Source organism: Microtus oregoni, unplaced genomic scaffold (genome assembly GCF_018167655.1).
Source record: "Microtus oregoni isolate MIOR12 unplaced genomic scaffold, Mior012 000012F_ref0000307, whole genome shotgun sequence".
NCBI classification, from domain to species: Eukaryota; Metazoa; Chordata; class Mammalia; order Rodentia; family Cricetidae; genus Microtus; species Microtus oregoni.
In genome coordinates, this window is record NW_024543071.1 from 52953826 (window position 1) to 52973110 (window position 19285).

The 19285-nt window shown below is 48.9% G+C and overlaps 1 protein-coding gene across 1 annotated transcript in view; it reads left to right on the forward strand.

Moving 5' to 3' along the window:
* Positions 1–1199: 1199 nt before the first annotated feature.
* Positions 1200–19285, forward strand: part of Syt12 (synaptotagmin 12) — a 37061-nt gene continuing 18975 nt past the window's right edge. Inside the window, exons 1-2 of the mRNA XM_041661705.1 lie at positions 1200–1494; positions 14359–14415. Of these exons, the coding sequence (XP_041517639.1) occupies positions 14382–14415 (34 nt within the window). The 5' untranslated portion in view covers positions 1200–1494; positions 14359–14381. The remainder of the gene's footprint in view (positions 1495–14358; positions 14416–19285) is intronic.

Here is a 19285-nt window from a genome sequence, read left to right on the forward strand (position 1 = left end):
TCCCATACTGGCTCTCCCCGAGATTCTCAGCTTCTCTACTATACCCCAGACCCTCGCTAAGGCCTAGTCAGCGCCTTTCCAGCCCGTTGTTCTGATTACTGTGTCTGGAACACTTGTTCCTCCCGCCCTTCCCTGCCACACTCACCACCCAGCCCCTCCTAATACCCGACCCATCTCCCTGCCAGACTGCGCAGGCAGTGAAAGGACCTGTCCCTTGTTCCCGGAAGATGGAAGATCGCCCACGCCTGGAACTGTGCCGAGAGCCTGGGTGAGGGCGTCATAAATATCTCCTGAATGATTCATTCATTCCTCTGGAAGAGAAAGTATGACCCTTAAGAGATTAAAAATAGCCGGGTGGTGGTGGCACATGCCTTTAATCCCAGCACGCAGGAGGCAGAGGCAGGCCGATCTCTGGGAGTTCGAGGTCAGCCTGATCTACAAGAGCTAGTTCCAGGACAGGCTCTAAAGCTACAGAGAAACCCTGTCTCAAAAAAAAAAGTTAAAAATAAAGGTTTTGAGTCAGGTGTGATGGCATGCGCCTTTAATCCCAGCACTTGGCAGGCAGAGGCAGGCAGGTGGATGGATCTCTATGAATTTGAGACTAGCCTGATCTGCAAAGTAAATCCCAGAGGCAGCCAGGGCTATATATATATATATATATATATATATATATATATATATATATAGAGAGAGAGAGAGAGAGAGAGAGAGAATGTGACTTCGAAAGTCACAAAGATTCAGGTTCAAATTCTGACTTTGACATTTGGCATTGTGACCTTGGTATCCACCCTGGGCCTTAAAAAAAAAGCGTGGCCACGGATGAGGTCATTGCAAAGTTTACAAGAGATGATCTCGGTAAGAGACCTGGACTGGTATAGCCTAGAATTACAACTCAATCATGGAAGGGAGTATTAGCCATTCGGAGAAAGGGGGACAACTAGTAGCTGCGCTGCCTGCTGGTCGGCTTTCTTGTGGCTCCCTTGAGTCCATTTTACAGATAAAGAAACTGAGGCCTAGAAAGGAAGCAAGGGCACCCCTGGTGGGCGCATGGCTCCCCACCACACGTCCATGGACCCACAATTGTGAGGTTGGGGTTGGGCACCACCCAGGACCCACCAGCGCTTGGGGATCTCCGACTCAGATTCTCACTGCGCCGCTCCGCTCCCTGGAGTAGAGAGAGCGCTCGGGGTTGTCACTTTAAATTCAAGAAGGAGCGGGCGGGCGGGCAGGCGGGCGAGCGCGAGGGAGCGCGCGGCGGGCTTCTGGGAGCGTGCCCGAACTGCGGCGCTGCTCCATTCGGCCGCCGAGCCCCGCGGAGCCCCTGATCCGTGCAGCGCGGCTTCGGCGCGAGGCGGGTGCCTGCGACACTGCAGGGGTGGCGTAGCGGCTGGCAGTCCAGTTCCTGTGCTAGCCAACGGCGCGAGGCCGGCACTGGAGCAGCCAAGCAGAGGCAGAGACGGGAGTCGGACCCGCGGCCCCACGGAGGAACCCGGGGTGAGTACGCACCCCGGCCTACCCCCAGAGCGCGACAGGCACAGGCGCCCTGGGCACGGACAGACGCATACAGTACCTCTTCTTGCGCCCGGCATCCAGGGCCCCTCACACTCCGTGCGTCTGCACCCCCGCGCCGCTCTGGCACAGCGACGCGGGACACAGAGCACGCTGGGCGCCCTTCCCCGGCCCAGCCACTCCGTGCACTGCGCATCGCCTGGTGCCGGCTCGCCCGGCCCCCGTGTGCGCACACGCGGTTCACCCCGCTGTTTACACGCCTCCCCTGAGCCCGCACAACATACACACCCCTCACTTTCACACTCAGCACCTTGGCTATCCTAACTGCCTGTGCTCTGGACTTACATCCCTCAGGGGGGGGGCCCTAGTCAGGCCCCCCAACTTCCAGTCCCCAGATATGCTGAGGAGTGTGAGAATCTGCAGGAACTGTCAACATCGCAGGGGGCGCAGCGCATCTCATCTTCAGGAGGCCTGGGAAGGAAGGCTGGGGGAAGAGCCTAAGGGGGTACCTTTAGCTTCCTCGAGGCTGTCTGTAGACTGGGGCTGAACATGGGGGCAACAAACGGCACTGTGGGTGAAGGGGCCCTGAGCCTCTCTCTTTGGTGGCCAACGTGTCGCTAAGTGACTGCGTCTCCCCTTACAGTCGGTGAGTCCGCATCCGTAGGGAAGAACCTGGGAAACTTGCACCTGGACTGTCAAGCCGCGGTGCTGGGTTTAAAGAGCTGCAGCAGCAGCAGTGGTCCCTCTGATTAGACAGGAGGGAAGGAAATCTGAGGTTCCACAAGGGAAGGAGATCCACCTAGGTGTTAACACAGCCCACCTAAAGCGCAGGCCTTTAATCCCAGCACTGGGGAGGCAGAGGCAGACTGGTCTCTGTTAGTTAGAGGCCAGCCTAGTCTACAAGAGCTAATTCCAGGACAGGCTCCAAAGCTACAGAGAAACCCTGTCTCGAAAAACAAAACAAAAAACCCCACAGCCCACCCAGTAAGGCCAGGACATGAACAATCATTCCCCAGCCCCCACCCCACCCCTGTCTCCCATCCTCACGGTATAATCTGAAATCTTTCTCAAGCAGCCCCGAAGAGTAGACACTCCCAGCCTGGGATCCAATCCTGGCCTCAACCTACTAAGCGTTTGTTAGTGATCCTGGGCAAGTTACTTCTCACACTTGGCAAAGCTGGAGGGAGCTTCAGCTGCTGGGCCACCCCTCCGCCATTTCCAGGGCTGCAGGGAGAAAGTCCTTGGTAGATGCTGGCACACAGTAGGTACCCAATGTCAGCTGCCACCCACCCCCAGCCAGTCTGTACTATGGTTTCTGCGGGTGTCTGGGGGATGGCACCAGGATGTGGTTATCTCAGAAAGTGTTGCGGGGGAGGCATGTACATGCACTTGCAAAGGTTTTCAAACCTAAAGGTCCCACAAGAAACTCACAACCCAATAGACTGAGGCGCCCCCGTAAGGCCCCTCCCCTCCTTCTTATTACCTGCTGGTATCGAGGTAAAGGGAACCAACACTCTGCTGGTTGTGTTTTGAGGACTCTGAGCAGGGAGACGGAGGTGAAGTGCAGAGAAAAGGGGCTCAGCTCAGGGTCCCAGATTCTACACACAGAATTCCTGGAAAGCCATTTCTCTAACAGGCTCAGGAGGGAGCCTCTGCCATGGTCAGGTTCCAGCATAGTAGGATGCTGGTGCTTCCCAACCATCCCATGGCCTGCAAGGCCCGGTCAGCAGGCAGCATGGTGGCCCAGTGCTTAGGTCCAGAGCCAGTCTTCATACGGAGCCCAGAGCTGCTACACTGGGATGTGTGTGACCCCCATTTTCCTTGTCTATGAAACAGGGATCCAGTAATTTATTCTGTTGTGTTACGAAGCGGCGGGGCTGCGTCCCTGGCACGCGGCCGCCCGCATGGCTAGCTTTACCCGAAATAATTACACGGAAACTGTATTCTTTTAAACACTGCCTGACCCATTAGTTTCAGTTTCTTATTGGCTAGCTTTTACATATTGATCTAACCCATTTCTATTAATCTGTGTAGCCCAAGAGCTGGCTTACCAGGAATGATCTTAACCTGCGTCTGTCTGGAGTGGGAGAATCATGGCGACTCCCTGACTCAGCTTCTTTCTCCCAGCATTCCGTTCTGTTTACTCCACCTACCTAAGGGTTGGCCTATCAAATGGGTCTAGGCAGTTTCTTTATTAATAAGAAATCACTCCCACATCATTTCCCCTTTTTCTGTTTAGACAAAAAAGAAAGGCTTTAACTTTAACATAGTAAAATTACATATAGTAAAACAGTTATCAAGTAAGAATTACAGTTACAATATTTATATCTATTTTATCTTTTATCATAACTAAGGAAAACTATAACTATCTATTCATTTTTCAACTCCATCAAAGACTCCGGAAGGATATAATACTACCTAAGTAAACAAGAAATAAGAAAACTCTAGAAATGACAGAGACATCTTGCTGCCTGGACAGTCACCCAAAGTTCTTTTGTATGGTTGGGGCATCCATCTTCAGCCTTTAGGCCCATAGTATCCAGCAGACATTTCCATGAAGCAGAAAATTTCAAAGACAGTTCAGTCACTATCTGCTGTGTTCTGCAGAATGTCTCGCAGACTTTTTCATGAGTCATGAACCCCAAAAGACCGTCTCACCTTTAGGCAAGTTCAGCAGTCCTCTCTCTGCGGGTTCTCTGTGTCCATTTTATGCAACAGTCCAGGCAAGAGCAGTTTCTTGTCCAAATGGCTATCCAACTCCATAAGGATCCTCTTCGATGCCCATCTTCCCTCGAAGTAGATTGGTGCCACCAGGAGCAGATATGTCTCATTGTCATGAAAAGTCCTAAGTTATTAAAACATTAAATGCCATATTCTGCAGTCTTTGAAAGATATGAAGAATGTCTATCTAACTGAAATGTATCTCTATATATCTAGAAAATCTAACTAACATGACTACAAGCTTGACTATTATTGATGATTAACCATTAACCTATATTTCTTAATTATACATTACATTTTTAAATGAACTACACAATCACAATACCTTAATCAAGATCAGAAATACATATACATATAACAAAATTGACTGTAAAATCCACACCAATGCAAATTACTCATACCTATATCATTTCCCCCTTTAAATGTAAAAGAACATTTACAAACAATATTTTGGGAACATGGGCGCAGTTTTTTCTCTCCAAACTGCTTCCTGCTGAATGGGGGCGCTGTTAATCAGATCATTTAGGGTGTAACCTGTGTGCCAGGTTTATCTCAGTTGGCAGTTGAGTGAAGTAATTTCTTGAGGGTGTTCACAGGAACTTTTCAGGAGGTCGTGGTCTATCATACCATATCGGGATAGATGCAATCCACAGGGTCTGGTCCTCTGTGAAAACAAAAGAAGACCCTTTCCAAAGCATCATATCCTTAGACCCAAATTCTGAAGTCATACCCTCATGATATCCGTTTTGGTTCCATTTGGCAGCCCATAGAATGAAATGTCTCTCTGTACTTAGCTCCTTCATAGTCAAAAATCTTAAAGAAAACACAATGTACATAATCCAGACTCTCTGTGAATTTTCCATTTTTACGTGGCTTATTTTTCTTTATTTCTTTTAATCTCTTAACTATCTGTATTTTGTCTCTTTAAAGACTTTACCTCTTTTTTTTTTAAACCATTAAGTTTATTTTCTATTTTTTTTTCTCTCTCTGAAGCCTATGTACATTCATCCAACAGTGTGGTCTTTTATGTCTGAATCTGTTTTATTGTGAATCTGTAACATTTTTTTTACTATCCAGGAGCATTTCTTAAAATGTTAAGCAGTTGTTAAAAACTTAAGTTGTGCCATGTACAGGTAATACGGTACCGCCTGTGTCCTGCCCAGTTGAAACCTTAACTGCGCTGTTTTTATGGTAATTACGGTAGTTACTGCCTGAGACCAGCACAGTTCAGCAAGGAGCAGCCTCTCCTGCCTCAGATCCATTTGGTGCCCCTGAGCTGTGCACAGTTCCAGGCACACAGCAAGTCCTCATTGGAGCCGCACTCAGTAGTTTAATTTTGAGACTGAGCATGCAGCACAGAAACTCTTTTTATCCAAGTTACAACCAAATCTGACACGCAGAGCACTGCGCAGTCTGAAAACACGTCTCTTTCACCATGCTATTCCGCCTGCCTAAGCCTGATTCTGCCATCTGCCCAGGTGCAGGCGGGGAGCACTGAGAGCACTCTCCTTCCGATCCCAAGCGGGAACACAAACATCCAGTCCCATAAAATCCATTGAAATGCTTTAAAGCCAGAGTTTGCACTGGCGGCACAGTCCCAAGAAGCCGCACTTTAAAATGACGCAGCTTTTTTTTCTGTTGCTGTTGCCGAATCAGGAAATCTCTCTACAGCACGCCACCAACAAACAGCAAAAATCTGTGTTAAAGTCTCTCTCACTTATTTTTAAGCCTTCTCAGGTTTTTAAGTGGATTTAGTCCATCACGTCGGGCGCCATTCTGTTGTGTTACGAAGCGGCGGGGCTGCGTCCCTGGCACGCGGCCGCCCGCATGGCTAGCTTTACCCGAAATAATTACACGGAAACTGTATTCTTTTAAACACTGCCTGACCCATTAGTTTCAGTTTCTTATTGGCTAGCTTTTACATATTGATCTAACCCATTTCTATTAATCTGTGTAGCCCAAGAGCTGGCTTACCAGGAATGATCTTAACCTGCGTCTGTCTGGAGTGGGAGAATCATGGCGACTCCCTGACTCAGCTTCTTTCTCCCAGCATTCCGTTCTGTTTACTCCACCTACCTAAGGGTTGGCCTATCAAATGGGTCTAGGCAGTTTCTTTATTAATAAGAAATCACTCCCACATCATTATTCAGTCACGGGGTCTGATGAGCACCAATTATACACTAGACTTGGTTAGTTAAGCACTCGGCACACGGTGTTGTGAAGGCAGTATTGGGGAGAACTGTGAAGCGGGGGCTGTTCTCAATGAACACTGCTCCCTGCAGTGGATACTGGGACTGACTGTAGGCTGTGTACGGAGGGGTGCTCAAGGAGGAAGATGCGTAGTCTTAGCTCAGATGAGGGCCTGGAGCAACCCCAGCTGGCCCCTGCTGCCCATCAGAAGTTCCAGCTCTGGCCACTGGCTGCCCTGGCCTACAAATGCCTTGTCAGCACCCAAGCCCTAGCCAAAGCTGCAACCTCTGGGCTGCCAATAGAAACCCACTGGTGTTGCTGGAGGCGAGATAGAGCCAAGGGTCTCTCGGGTTGTGACTAAAGTCATTAAGAAGGGCATTTGCTGCAGACGTAGACCCGCGGTGTGTGCAGCTTCCTATGCAGTTGCTGGGCTGTGCCGGGCCCATTTACTACCTTCTTTGAGTATAACAAGATTTGCCCAGAGTATCTGGGGGCACGGGGAAGAAGGTTCTGGGTTGGGGGTTATGGCTGCTGAAACAGAAGCCCTAGACACGGGTGCCCACTCTGCTGAGCTCGTTTCAAGTCTAGCTTATGAATAAGGATACTTCTGGCAGGTGAGTGGTGGAGTGGGAGGGGCCGGGTCTGATCCCAGGAGCATGAGACTGTATAATCACGGGGCAGGGGTGCAGTGCAGACCCGCTGGAAATGCCTCTTCCCTTCCCTGTTCCTCCCTCTCTTCCAGCACCAGGGACAGAACCCAGAACCTCACACCCACTAGACAAGCACTCTACTGCTGACCTATACACTTAGCACCCCTCCTTTTCCTGTCTGAAACACCACACACCACACACACACACACGCACGCACACACGCACACACACACAAACACACACAGCATACAATTCACTTTAATTTAAACAAACCAAACACATGAGCAGATCGGCAGTGCTGCCCCGTGATTGTTCTGCACAGACTGGGAGCCAGGGGGCTCTTTCTGTACTTTGGCCAGGCCAGGAACCACAGCAGCTAATATTTGCCACGCCATCTCATTCTTTGCTGGTCATGACTTTGAACTCTGATCTTCCTGCCTCTACCTCTTGAGTGCTAGGACTACAGGTGTAAATACCACACCCAGTTTTACTCAGTGCTGGAGAGCCAAACCCAGGTCTTCTTGCCTGCTAAGCAAGCACTCTACCAAGGGATCTACATTCCAAGGCCAGTCTTAGCCCCTTTATAGATGGTACTACTGAGGAGAGAGAGAGAGAGAGAGAGAGAGAGAGAGAGAGAGAGAGAGAGAGAGTAAAGGGGCTAATGTGAAATCCAGAGCTGACGTGGGGTTTAGGCTGATCCCCTGGAAGATCTTGTGGATCTTCCTATTTCTTCCTCTCTCTACTTAGGCAGCTGTGCCCTGACTTCAAGCCCACTGTAGCAGGGTGCAGCTGGAAGCTCTACCTGGGGGTGCACTGAGCAGTCATTTATACCTTCCCAGGTACCGCAGTTCCCGTGGCAAGATGTTAAGATTGTGGAGCCTGGGCTGGATAACATTGGTTGACCCGTACCCCAACACACACGCCAGAGCCAGAGACTTGATACCCTCTGAGGGTCTGCTGGTACCACACGCTGTAGCGTGTGTCATGCTCTGCTTAGTCTTTTCCTTTTGTTGCCAGCCTGTGGCATATATGCAGTTACAGCATTATCAGGGTCGCAGCCAGGCTGGGGCAGACTGGAATGTGTGTTCATACACTGTGTTATATCCAAAGCCACTTCTGCTGGGGCTAGGACAGCCCCAGACTTGTACAGCAAGCCATCTGTAACCTACAGTTCTTAGACAACTTTCTGGGAAATCTATGTATACGTTCAGTAAGACACAGGGATTAGGAGCTCAGAGCCAGGCAGCCTTGGTTGAATACGTCTTAGCTATGTGGCACGTTAACTCCACAGCACTCTGGTAACAGAGCCGACATGATTCTAGTGCCCTTTTCAGTGCCTTGCTAAGAGGGTTAAATGAGGTCATATATGCATAGATGTTTAGAACTGTGCTTGGTGCTTAGATATGCCCAGGGAGGTTGGCTCTTATCATTATCTCAAGCCTGGGGCTCACACAAGCCAAGATGGGTGAAGTCTTTTTGTCTTAGCACTGCCTCCCATCACCATGACAACTCTTATCTCATCAACTTGGGAGCAACATCAGGAAACCAGAAGCCAGCTACAAAACCACATCTGCCCTGCATCACAAGGCCACATACCCTAGGACCAACTTGTGTGCAGGACCAACATCTTGACTCCAAAGCAAAGGCAGGAGATACTACCCCCCCCCCAAAAAAAAGATGCCTAAAGTCTCAGCTTCACTCTCCCACTGAACCCTGATCTCAGAGAAAGCCTACAGAATGCTTGGAAAGGTTGGTGAGCCAAGGCCCAATGTGCCTGAATTGTGTGGACATCTTTGCGTGTGTGAATTGATTACACTTGAAAGTAAACAAGCTAACCAGGCAGTGGAGGCGCACACCTTTAGTTCCAGCACTCAGAAGGCAGAGACAGGTAGATCTCTGTGAGTTCAAGGCCAGACTGGTCTACAGAATGAGTTCTAGAACAAGCTCAAAGCTACAGAGAAACTTTGTCTCAAAAATAAAACAAAACAAAAACAAAGGGGGCTGGAGAGATGGGTCAGTTAAGAGCACTGACTGCTCTCCCAGAGGACCCAGGTTCAATTTCCAGCACCTATATGGCAGCTCACAACTGTCTGTAACTACAGTTCCAAGAGACCCAACATTTTTACACAGACAAAACACCAATGCACGATAATATTTATTTAAAATTTTTTTAAAAAGTCAACAAGCTAGGCATGTGGGCATGTGCTTGTAGTTCCAGCTTGCCCACAGGATAAACAGGGCACCCGCAGAGCCTAGCAGGTCAAGGCCAACCAGTGTGTCATAATGAGACTCTGTCTCAAAATTAATGCGTATTAGGGATGTAGTGTTATGCCTGTGTCCCAGGACCCCCGAGCAAGACCACCACAGAGCCAGTATCTGATATAAACACACTGGGGTTTATTGAGTACAAGTTAGCTAACTTGGACTGTAATCCAATACACTGCCGCAGCGGGTCGGGAAGAACAACCTCAAGGCTTCAGGGTAAGGGGATTTTAAAGGGGAAACTGCAGGGCAGGGTAGCACAAGCCTTGCCGTGTCGGGATTGGGTAAAAGTATACAACTTTCGAATTCGTTGGTTGGAATGTACTGGAATTTCAAAACAGTGGTTAATCAGATACCTACAAGGGCGTTTGAACCAAGCAGATGTTGTTTGGACATCCTGGTGGGTCACTTTGACCAGGGTAGGCAGTTTCTTGGGAATGTTCATGACTTGGCTGGGCTGCATTCACCCCCCCTAGTTAGGTCCTGTCTAAAATGGAGTTCTTTCTCAAATGGAGTTCGTTCTGCTCCTCCAGTAGCTCGTTGGTAGAGTGCTTGCCTTGTATGCTTGAAGTCCTGGTTTCAGTTCCTAACATCAAGTAAAACTGGGCATAGTGGCCCACATCTGTAACCCCAGATCTCGGGGGAGGGGAGAAGGCAGAAGGACTGGAAGTTTAAGGTCATTGTCAGCTGTTGTGTGGAGCTTGAGCCGGGCATGGCATGGGAGACTGTCTCAACAAAAAGTTAGTACAGGTTTTAATTCTGAGTGGGTGTAATTCTAGCAGTTACGAGGCAGAGGCAGGAGGGTCAGAAGGTCCAGGTACTCATTGGCTACGTAGTGAGCTGGAAGCCACACTAGACTACAGAGTGAGACTCTGTCTCAAAACCAAACCAAACAAACAAAGCAAGAGGCTGGTGAGATGGCTCACAGGTAAAGGTGCGTGCTGCGGAACCTGAAGACCTGAATTCAGTCCCTGGAGCCCACATTGTGGAAACAGAAAACTGACTCCAGCAAGTTGTCCTCTGCTCTCCACACATACACAGACACACTAACTAACTAACTAAATAAACAAACAAAATGTGATTAAAAATTAAATTTTTTCAAACAATATTTTTTGGCCTTTCTTTAAAAAAAAGTTTTGAGAGATTTATTTTATTCTTTTATGTGTATGAGTGTTTCGCCTGCATGTGAGTATGTGTACCAAATGTGTGCCTGGTGCCCATGGAAGTCAAAAGAGGGCACTGGATCCTGGGGACTGGAGTCCAGAAGGTTGTAAGCTGCCAAGTGAGTGCTGAGGCTAAGACCCAGGGAAGAGCAGCCATGCTCTTCCACCCTGAGCCACCTCTCCCTCTCCAGCCACTGTCTGGCTGTCTTTAAAGAGCTGCAGTTTCTATTGTTATGATGAAGACCATGACTAGGGCAGGAAAGGGTTTATTCGGCTTGTGCACCATGAGTCACCATCCACTGGGGGAAGCCAACGCAGGAGCTCCAGCAGGGAAGGAATCTTGAGGCTGGAGCAGACGCAGAGACCACAGAGAAATGCTGCTGACTGGCCTGCTCTGCCTTGGCTTAAGTCTGCTAAACCAGAACCACCAGCCCAGAGATGGCACCACCCACAATGGCCTGGGCCCTCCCACAACAATCACTGATTAAGAAAATGCTCTCTGGCTTTGCTCACAGCTCAATCTTATGGATGTACTTTCTCAATCAAGGCTCCCTTCTCTCAGATGACGATAGCTTATGTCAAGTAGACATAAAACTAAGCCGTCACAAGATGGAAGGTCCCACCATTCCTAATTAGAATTCCTGCTGGAAAGGGAGACAGGTGCCCAGAGCCAAGCAAGCCTTCTATGGCTCTGACCTCCCCTCGCTTACCTTGCCTGGGTGGGGAGGTGAAGGGGTAGGAAGGAGGGGGTGTGGGGAGGGTAGGGAGGTGGGGGATGTCAGGGGTGTCCAGTGCTTATGAACTGCAAGGAAACCCGCAGTGAGGCAAGGTAACTTAGCCTTCTTTACCCTTGAGTGAAATAAGGACAGACCCCCCCGCACACACCTCCCCCAAAAAAAGTTTAGTCAGGAAGCCACTGAAGAGAACTCTTAAAAACTGTGATGGGGATACAGGCAGTGGTGGCGCACACCTTTAATCCCAGCACTCGGGAGGCAGAGGCAGGCCGATCTCTGTGAGTTTGAGACCAGCCTGGTCTACAAGAGCTAGTTCCAGGACAGGCTCCAAAGCTACAGAGAAACCCTGTCTCGAAAATAAAATAAAATAAAATAAAAACAAACAATTGTGATGGGAGATCTGAAGTGTAGCTCTAAACTGCGGATGGCTTCTGGCAGGGGTGGGGAAGGACTCAGTTTTCTTTGAGGGGCTGGCCACTGTGAGTTTGACCATGCTCTAGTGAGTGAATGGGCAACACAAAATTGGACTTGGTATATATTTCTTTCTTTTCTTCTACTGGTGTGGGGGGGGAGTCACAAGGAGAGGAGTGGGCCTCGGAAGACTGGGAACTGAATGTGACCAGGATGCATTATATGAAACTTCCAAATAATCAATAAAAATATTACGTTGGGGGAAAAAAAGAAGGGAAATGAGTACAGCTCATTCTAGTCTCCTATGCCAGAGCCTCCTCTCTCCACCTACTCAGAACACATCCCCAAGCCAGATTAACTCCTTAGCAACAATAATAATAAAATAATAAGCAGTCTTCTGAGTCCAGGTAATGGCTTGTATGAGCTCCCAGGTCTTAATCTACAATAATACAGACCTCAGTGGCTCATGGAACCCAGGAGACAAGAGTGGGCAGAGAAGAAAGCATCCTACTCAGGGAGAGATTGAGAGCAGAATACTGAGGGAATTCAATATTTTTGACTTTTTTCGAAGCTATGTGGAACCTGAGTTGAGGTCTAGGCGGCCTGCCCTAATGAGCAGCCTCGAGTCCCAGCTGTTGCTTTAGGGTGGCGATGAGGCAGGGCTGAGAGAGCTGGCAAAGGCTAACACCTGCTAACACTGGCGCTTCAGGTAAACATTGAATCTTTTTTTTTTTCCTTTTCTTTTCTTTTTGGTTTTCTGAGACAGGGTTTCTCTGTGTAGCTTTGGAGCCCATCCTGGAACTCACTCTGTAGACCAGGCTGGCCTCAAACTCACAGAGATCTGCCTGCCTCTGTCCACCAAGTGCTGGGATTAAAGGCTTGCGCCACCATCACCCAGCACACTGAATCATGGACCATTTTTTAACATAAATATGTCCCATGTGTATTTGGGCCTTATACTAAAAGTGAATCTGAAATTTTTATGCCCAAGGGCATCCTATGCTTTATCTGACAACTCCTAGTGAGTTTTAGAATGTTTAAAAGGAGACATTGGGAGGCTGGGGTATAGGAGATGCTGGGAGACTGGGAGATAGGAGACATTGGGAGACTGGGAGAGCCGGGGGGGGGGAGGCAAAATGTCTGCCGTGCAATCAGGAAGACCAGGTCGCAGATCCCTAGCACCCACAGAAAAAGCAGGATGTAGCCGGGTGATGGTCGCACACACTTTTAATCCCAGCACTCAGGAGGCAGAAGCAGGCAGATCTCTGTAGATTTGAGGCCAGCCAGGGCTACACAGAGATACTCTGTCTTGAAAAACAAAAAAACAAAAATCAAAAACAGCAGATGTAGCAGTGTGCTTGTAACTGTCAAGGGAGAGGTGGAACACGGGGATGGGGGAAGACAGACACCAAGACAGCGGACAGGCAGATCCCAGGGCTGTTCTGTCCTGATGTCTGCTCTGACGTAATGGAGCACATATGTAAGCCCAGCATTTGAGAGGTAAAATGCAGGAAGATCTGGAGTTCAAGGCCAGTCTTGGCTACATAGCAAATTCAAGGCCATCTTGAATTACATGAGAACCTGTTTCAGCCCTTTCCCCCAAAAGGTTAAAATACCGTTTTGCTTAAGACAGGGTTCCATTATGTAGCCCAGACTGTCCTCAACATAATAATTTTCCTACCTCCTATGTCCTGGGATTACACTGCTTCTGAAAATGTCGTGAACAGAAGCACCCTGCTCATGTGGTAGTGATTGTAATCCCCACACTTAGGCAGCCACAGCAAGAAGATGGAGAGTCCGTGCTAGCCTGGGGTACACAGTGAGACCGTGTCTCAAGAAGAAGGAGAAGGGAGAGGTGGAGGAGAGAGAGGTGAAAAGGAGTGGAAGGAGAGACCAGACATGGTGGTGCACATCTTTAATACCAACACTTGGGAGGCAGAGGCAGGTGGATTTCTGTGAGTTGCAGGCCAGCCTGTTCCAGGACAGCTAGGGTGGCTGTCTGTCTCAAAAAAACAAAAAGGGAGGTGGGAGGAGATGGGGAGCCTGGAGAGATGGCTCATAGGTTAAGACTTTGGTTTGTTCCTGCAGCACCCACATGACAGCTAGCAACTCTCTGTGACTCTAGTTCCAGAGGACCTGACGCCCTCGTCTGATTCCTGTACATGGTGCACAGACATACATGCAGGAAAAACACCCAGCCACATAAAATTAGTTATTTTTTTTTTTAGATAGAGAATGACTCACTGGCTGGCCTAGAACTTTCTTTGTGAACCAAGTTGGCCTTGAACACACAGAAATTCTCCTTCCTCTGCCTCCAGAGTGCTGGGATTAAAGTCATAAACCACTACCTCTGGATCAATAATAAATAAATCTTAAGAAGAAGAGGAGAAGTTAGGTGGCGGTGGCGCACGCCTTTAATCCCAGCACTCGGGAGGCTGAGGCAGGCGGATCTCTGTGAGTTCGAGGCCAGCCTGGTCTACAAGAGCTAGTTTTAGGACAGGCTCCAAAGCTACAGAGAAACCCTGTTTTGAAAAACCAAAAAGAAAAAAGAAAAAGAAGAGGAGGAGGAGGAGGGACAGGGGATGGGGAAACAGAGTAGCAATCGTTTGGGCCGAGTTCTCTTGAGCAGCTCAAGCGACAGGCGACAGGCGCACTGAAGCCCTGAGCTAGGATGCGAAGCTCTGAACCCTGCTCACGGCTGACTCTTTTCCCTTTCAGTCCCCGTCACCTCAGGGAACAGCATGGCCGTGGATGTGACAGAATATCATCTGAGCGGTGAGTCCCCCAGACAAGACCTCTGAGGACCACAGCCTCAGGAACTGCACCAAGCCTGGGATGGGAAGTGTCAGTGGGATGAGAAGGGCAGCCTTCTTCCTTAGGCCACACAGCCCTGGGGACAGCATCCTGAGACCCATTTGTGGTCTCCTTGTCTTTTCACTACAGTGGGTTCTTTCCATTTCTTTGGTTTGATTTGTGTGTTTTTTGTTATTGGTGTTTTGTTTGTTTCTTAGACATGATCTCATGTAGCCCAAGATGGCTTCAAAAACAATTGTTTTGCATTTTGTGTATGTGTGTGTGTTTGTATGCATGTATGAATATGTGTGGGCATACATAGGAGGTATGTCTGTGCACATGTGTGTGCATGTGGTAGCCACCACTGGCACCACTGATGCCCAGAATCATCCGTCAGTAGTATTCCACCTTATTCCTTGAGGCAGGCAGTCTTTCGGTGAAATCCAGAACTTGCTTATTTGGCTAGTCTCAGTAGCCAGCTTGCTCCGGAGAATCCCCAGCTCTGATTTCCAAGGCTGGAATGACAAGCGTTTGTCACGCCCACCACCCCAGCATTTCTATGGACTCTGGGGCTCCAAACTCTCAGCCTCACCCTTGCACAAGCGCTTTGAGCACTGAGCTCTCTCCCCAGTCCTGGACCCCTGAATTCTCTGTGTAGCCAAGGATGAACTTGAACTCATGATCCGCCTGTTTCTACTCACTAAATCTTGGGATTACAGACATGTGCCACCACACCTAGAAACATGTCTGTTAAAAAGATTCCCTTTGTCTGAGACGGGGGTTCCCTGTGAGACCTTTGTTGTACCAATCCCTGGGGATAAGCCTGTGACAGAGAATCTACTCGTCTGGGGCCCTCCTGGAATTTGTCCGTGTTAGACAATGCTGCACTTACTAAGGTCAAGGATGACGAGAGTCTGGGACTCACCCTTGCCCTTCTTCAGTTCTGGGAGATGACCTAGATACTCCATCATACTCCCACAGTCCTGCTCACAAGTGCTGTCATGGCTGATACACAGCTGCCGTCTTTCTTCCAGATGTCTGCCTCCCTATTGACAGCAATAGGAGTGAGCCTTAGTGAGCAAAGGGACAGTAACAGGTCAGGATGTGACCCCAGATTTCCTAACCTCCTAGTCCAGCACTCCCTGTCACACCAGTGCAGGCCCCACTGACCCGGGGCTGGACTTCAGGGTGGGGCAGCGACAGCCTTTCTTAGGCCCCAACCAGAGAGCCTCAGTTTTCATCTGCAGTCCCACTGGTCTTCACACAGAGAACACGGTGTGGCCTTTGACAGTGTCACGGCTCTCCCAGTTTGGATCTGACTGTCTTACCCACTCTGCCTGGCTGAGACCTGTGTCTCAGGTGGAAACCTACAGAGTGCAGATCCAGAGCCAGACAATCATAGGATTCTCCTCTGTCCTCGGCTTCCTCTTCTGAAATGGAACAGCATGGCTCTCAGGACTCAAGGAGCCAATGGGAAGAGCTTAAGCTAATCCTGGCAAGAAGGGTTAGCACACAGTAAGAAAGCTATTACCAGGTGTATGTCTTTTGTTTTGGGTTTTGTTGTTGTTGTTGTTTTTGAGACAGGGTTTCTTTGTATAACAGCCCTGGCTGTCCTGGAACTCACTCTGTACACCAGGCTGGCCTCGAACTCACAGAGATCCACCTGCCTCTGCCTCCTGAGTGCTGGGATTAAAGTTTAGGCTGTGTGTAATGGTGCATGCCTTTAATCCACATACTTCAGAGACGGAGGCAGGTGGGCCAATGTGTGTTCTAGGCAAGCTTTGTGTACATAATGAGTTCCAGTACAGCCAGATCTATAAAGTAACTCTTCACCCCCCCCCCCAAAAAAAAACTGTTAGGAGTCCCTCTCAGTCTTAGCGTAGGCTTCACTTCCATTGACGTACCCACTGTCCCTCCTGGTACTCCATAGAATCTGTCGATTTAATGGGTATTCATTACCATTCCCTGCCACCTGCCTGAGTTTTTCTTTCCCTGTCCCTAGCTTTGCTAACCCTAGCTCTCCCCAGTTCTACCAACCAGCACTGAAAATTTAGTCCCTTAGAGCCTCTCATGCAAGGGTGCCTGACTCTGCTGTGCCCCTGGATATGTTTGGGACTGTGGACCTTTCTTCTGGAATTCTACTTTCTTCTGGAATTCTAGACAGACCCCCTCCTGCCTGGCCTGATGTGGCCCAGCGGGCCAGTTACTTTCCCATCCCACCCCCAGTTTGCAGACTCCGAGGACGTTCCAGAATCTTGTCTTGTCTGGGCCTGGGACCCTCTAGATGCTTTGGTTGTGATTTCAATTGGCTCCTGTTATATCACAGGAAAAGTCTAGAATAAACAGAAGATGACTTGAACTCCTGATCCTGTGTCTTCATTTCCCAAGTGCTGGAATTCCTCGCACCTGATACCACATCTGACTGAAACACCAGCCTGCAAGCTCTTGTCCCTATGTTGTGTGATCTTTTTATATTAAAATCTATCATGTTGAGGAATGATTTTACTTCTTTTTCTTAGTGCTGGCAATGTTCCTATCACCTCCATCCTAATGACCTAAGTTGTCATTCTCAAAAGCCAATGATATTCCTGCCAGTCACAGAACAGCCAACCCCCAGCAGCTCCCTCCGTGGGACCTTCAGGATGCTCTCAGAGCTCCTCTGTTATAAATAAGCAGTGACTCACATGAGACATAACATATGTTGGGATTTTTCCCCTTCAAATAATACATCCTCTGGGTGGAACCACTGAATGAGGGACGTTTGTCACCTCCAGTCTCCCAGGGAGGACACTGACGCCCAGAGAGGCTGGTGACATGGGGATGTACCTTGGAGCCAAGGTACCTGAGCCCAGAGGGTGCTCATTGCTGGAGGAATGTCTGGCTAAAGGTCCAGCCCTGTCCTTTGGTTTCTTGGGCTTTGGGGAGCAGAGACAAGGAGCCCCTCTGGTTCATGGTGCCTTGTTCTCTCCCTTCCACTGGGCTCAGGTCATTTGTCAATACCTCCTTTCTGCTGGCCCACAACTCCTAACCCCTGTTGCACAGCCTGCCATTCTTCTTATTTTATTTTACCTTGTGTATATGACTGTTGTGCCTGCAGGGATGTCTGGACTACTTGTATGAACATGCTGCTCACAAGGGCCAGAAGAGGGTACTTGGAACTAGAGTTATAGCCAGTTGTGAGCTACCATCTGAGTGCTGAGATTCAAACCGGGGACCTCTGGGAGAGCAGCCAATACCCTTAACTGCTGAGCCACCTAGCCAGCGCTGCCATACTTCCTGCTCCTCCACGTATCTCAGCCTTCCTGCACTCCCAGCAGAGTTTCCAGCATCCTGTTTGATGTATCTGTTTGCCTGCCCACTCAGTGCTGGTTCCCCTATTCCAAGGTGCTGGCATGTATGTACATCCAACGTTCAGCGATCAGACTCCACCCTGCTTCTGTTATTTCTTGTTTCTTTATTTTAATGTATTCATTAGATCTCGGTTTCCACTCAGAAAGACCCTCCATCCCTCCACAGATCTCCACCTTGCCACTCCGAGGGAGCTGAGCCAGGTGTGGCTCTGATTCTTACCCTGGAGTCAGGTGCTGGAGACACAGCCTAGCTCTACTCACTTTCAGTTCTGTGGCCTTGGGAAAGTTCTTTAAGTTCCCCAAGCCTCAGCTTCCCCATTTGAGTTGAGTACGCAATAGTACTAGAAATGGCTTAGAGTCCTATCTGGCTCCACTGTCGCTTGCCACATGAAACATCTTGGTGGTTTCCTTAGGACATCAGAGACAGGTTCCTGAGCAGGGTGAGACCACATCCTTGAGCACGTGTGGTCCTGTCGTGGCCCATGCACTGTATAAGGTGAGGATTCACAGGGAAATGGTTGAGGGATTAAATTGCTATGTGTGGGAACAGAGATTCCAGTGGTGACAGCCATGCCCTGGTCAGCAGAGGAACAGAGCCTTTGGTTTCTCTTGAGGCCAAGCACAGCCTGTGGCCACCTCTTGCTTAAGTGGAACTGGTGTGTTGATTTGAGGTTAGAGATTTACTAAGAAGTGAAATCCACTTGTATAAGCTAGGGATTGGAGCTCATACCTGCAATCACAACACACAGGAGGCTGAGGCAGGAGGATCACAAATTTGAAGTCAGCCTGAGCTGCATAGTGAGACCCTATCTCAAAACAAAATAAATTCAACTACTGTCCAGTTAACTGGGCATGGCGGGAAAGGCTTCTAATCCTAGCATTTGGGAAGTGGACACAGGGTAAACAGAAGTTCAATTCCAGCTGTGTGACAAGCTCTAGGCCAAGCTGGGAGGGATGCATGGGAATTTGTCTCAGAAAACAAAAGCATCAACTATGGACTTCGCCACTTTAAAACATGCACAGCAGTAGCTTTTAGGATAATGAACATCCAGTGGACTTTTAGAATATTTTCATCATCCCAAAAAGAAACTCTATCCCTTCAACTACCCCCATTTACTATATCTAAACAGTTTTTATTATTTTTTAAATTTATTTTTATTTTTTGTGCATTGATGTTTTGCCTCCATGTATGTCTGTGTGAGGATGTCGGGTCCACAGACAGTTGTGAGCTGTCATGTGGGTGCTGGGAATTGAACCTGGGTCCTCTGGAAGGGCAGTCAGTGCTCCCAACCGCTGAGCCATCTCTTAGCCTGGTAGCTTTTTTATTATTTTTATGTGTATGTGTAAAGTGTATGAGTTAGTGTATGTGTGTGTGTGAAGTGTATGAGTTAGTGTATATGTGTGTGTGAAGTGTATGAGTTGGTGAGTGTCTTCCTCCATCCTTGCTCTCTACCTTAGTTTTGAGACAGAGTCTCTCCTCAGCCTTGCCAGTTGGCTAGACT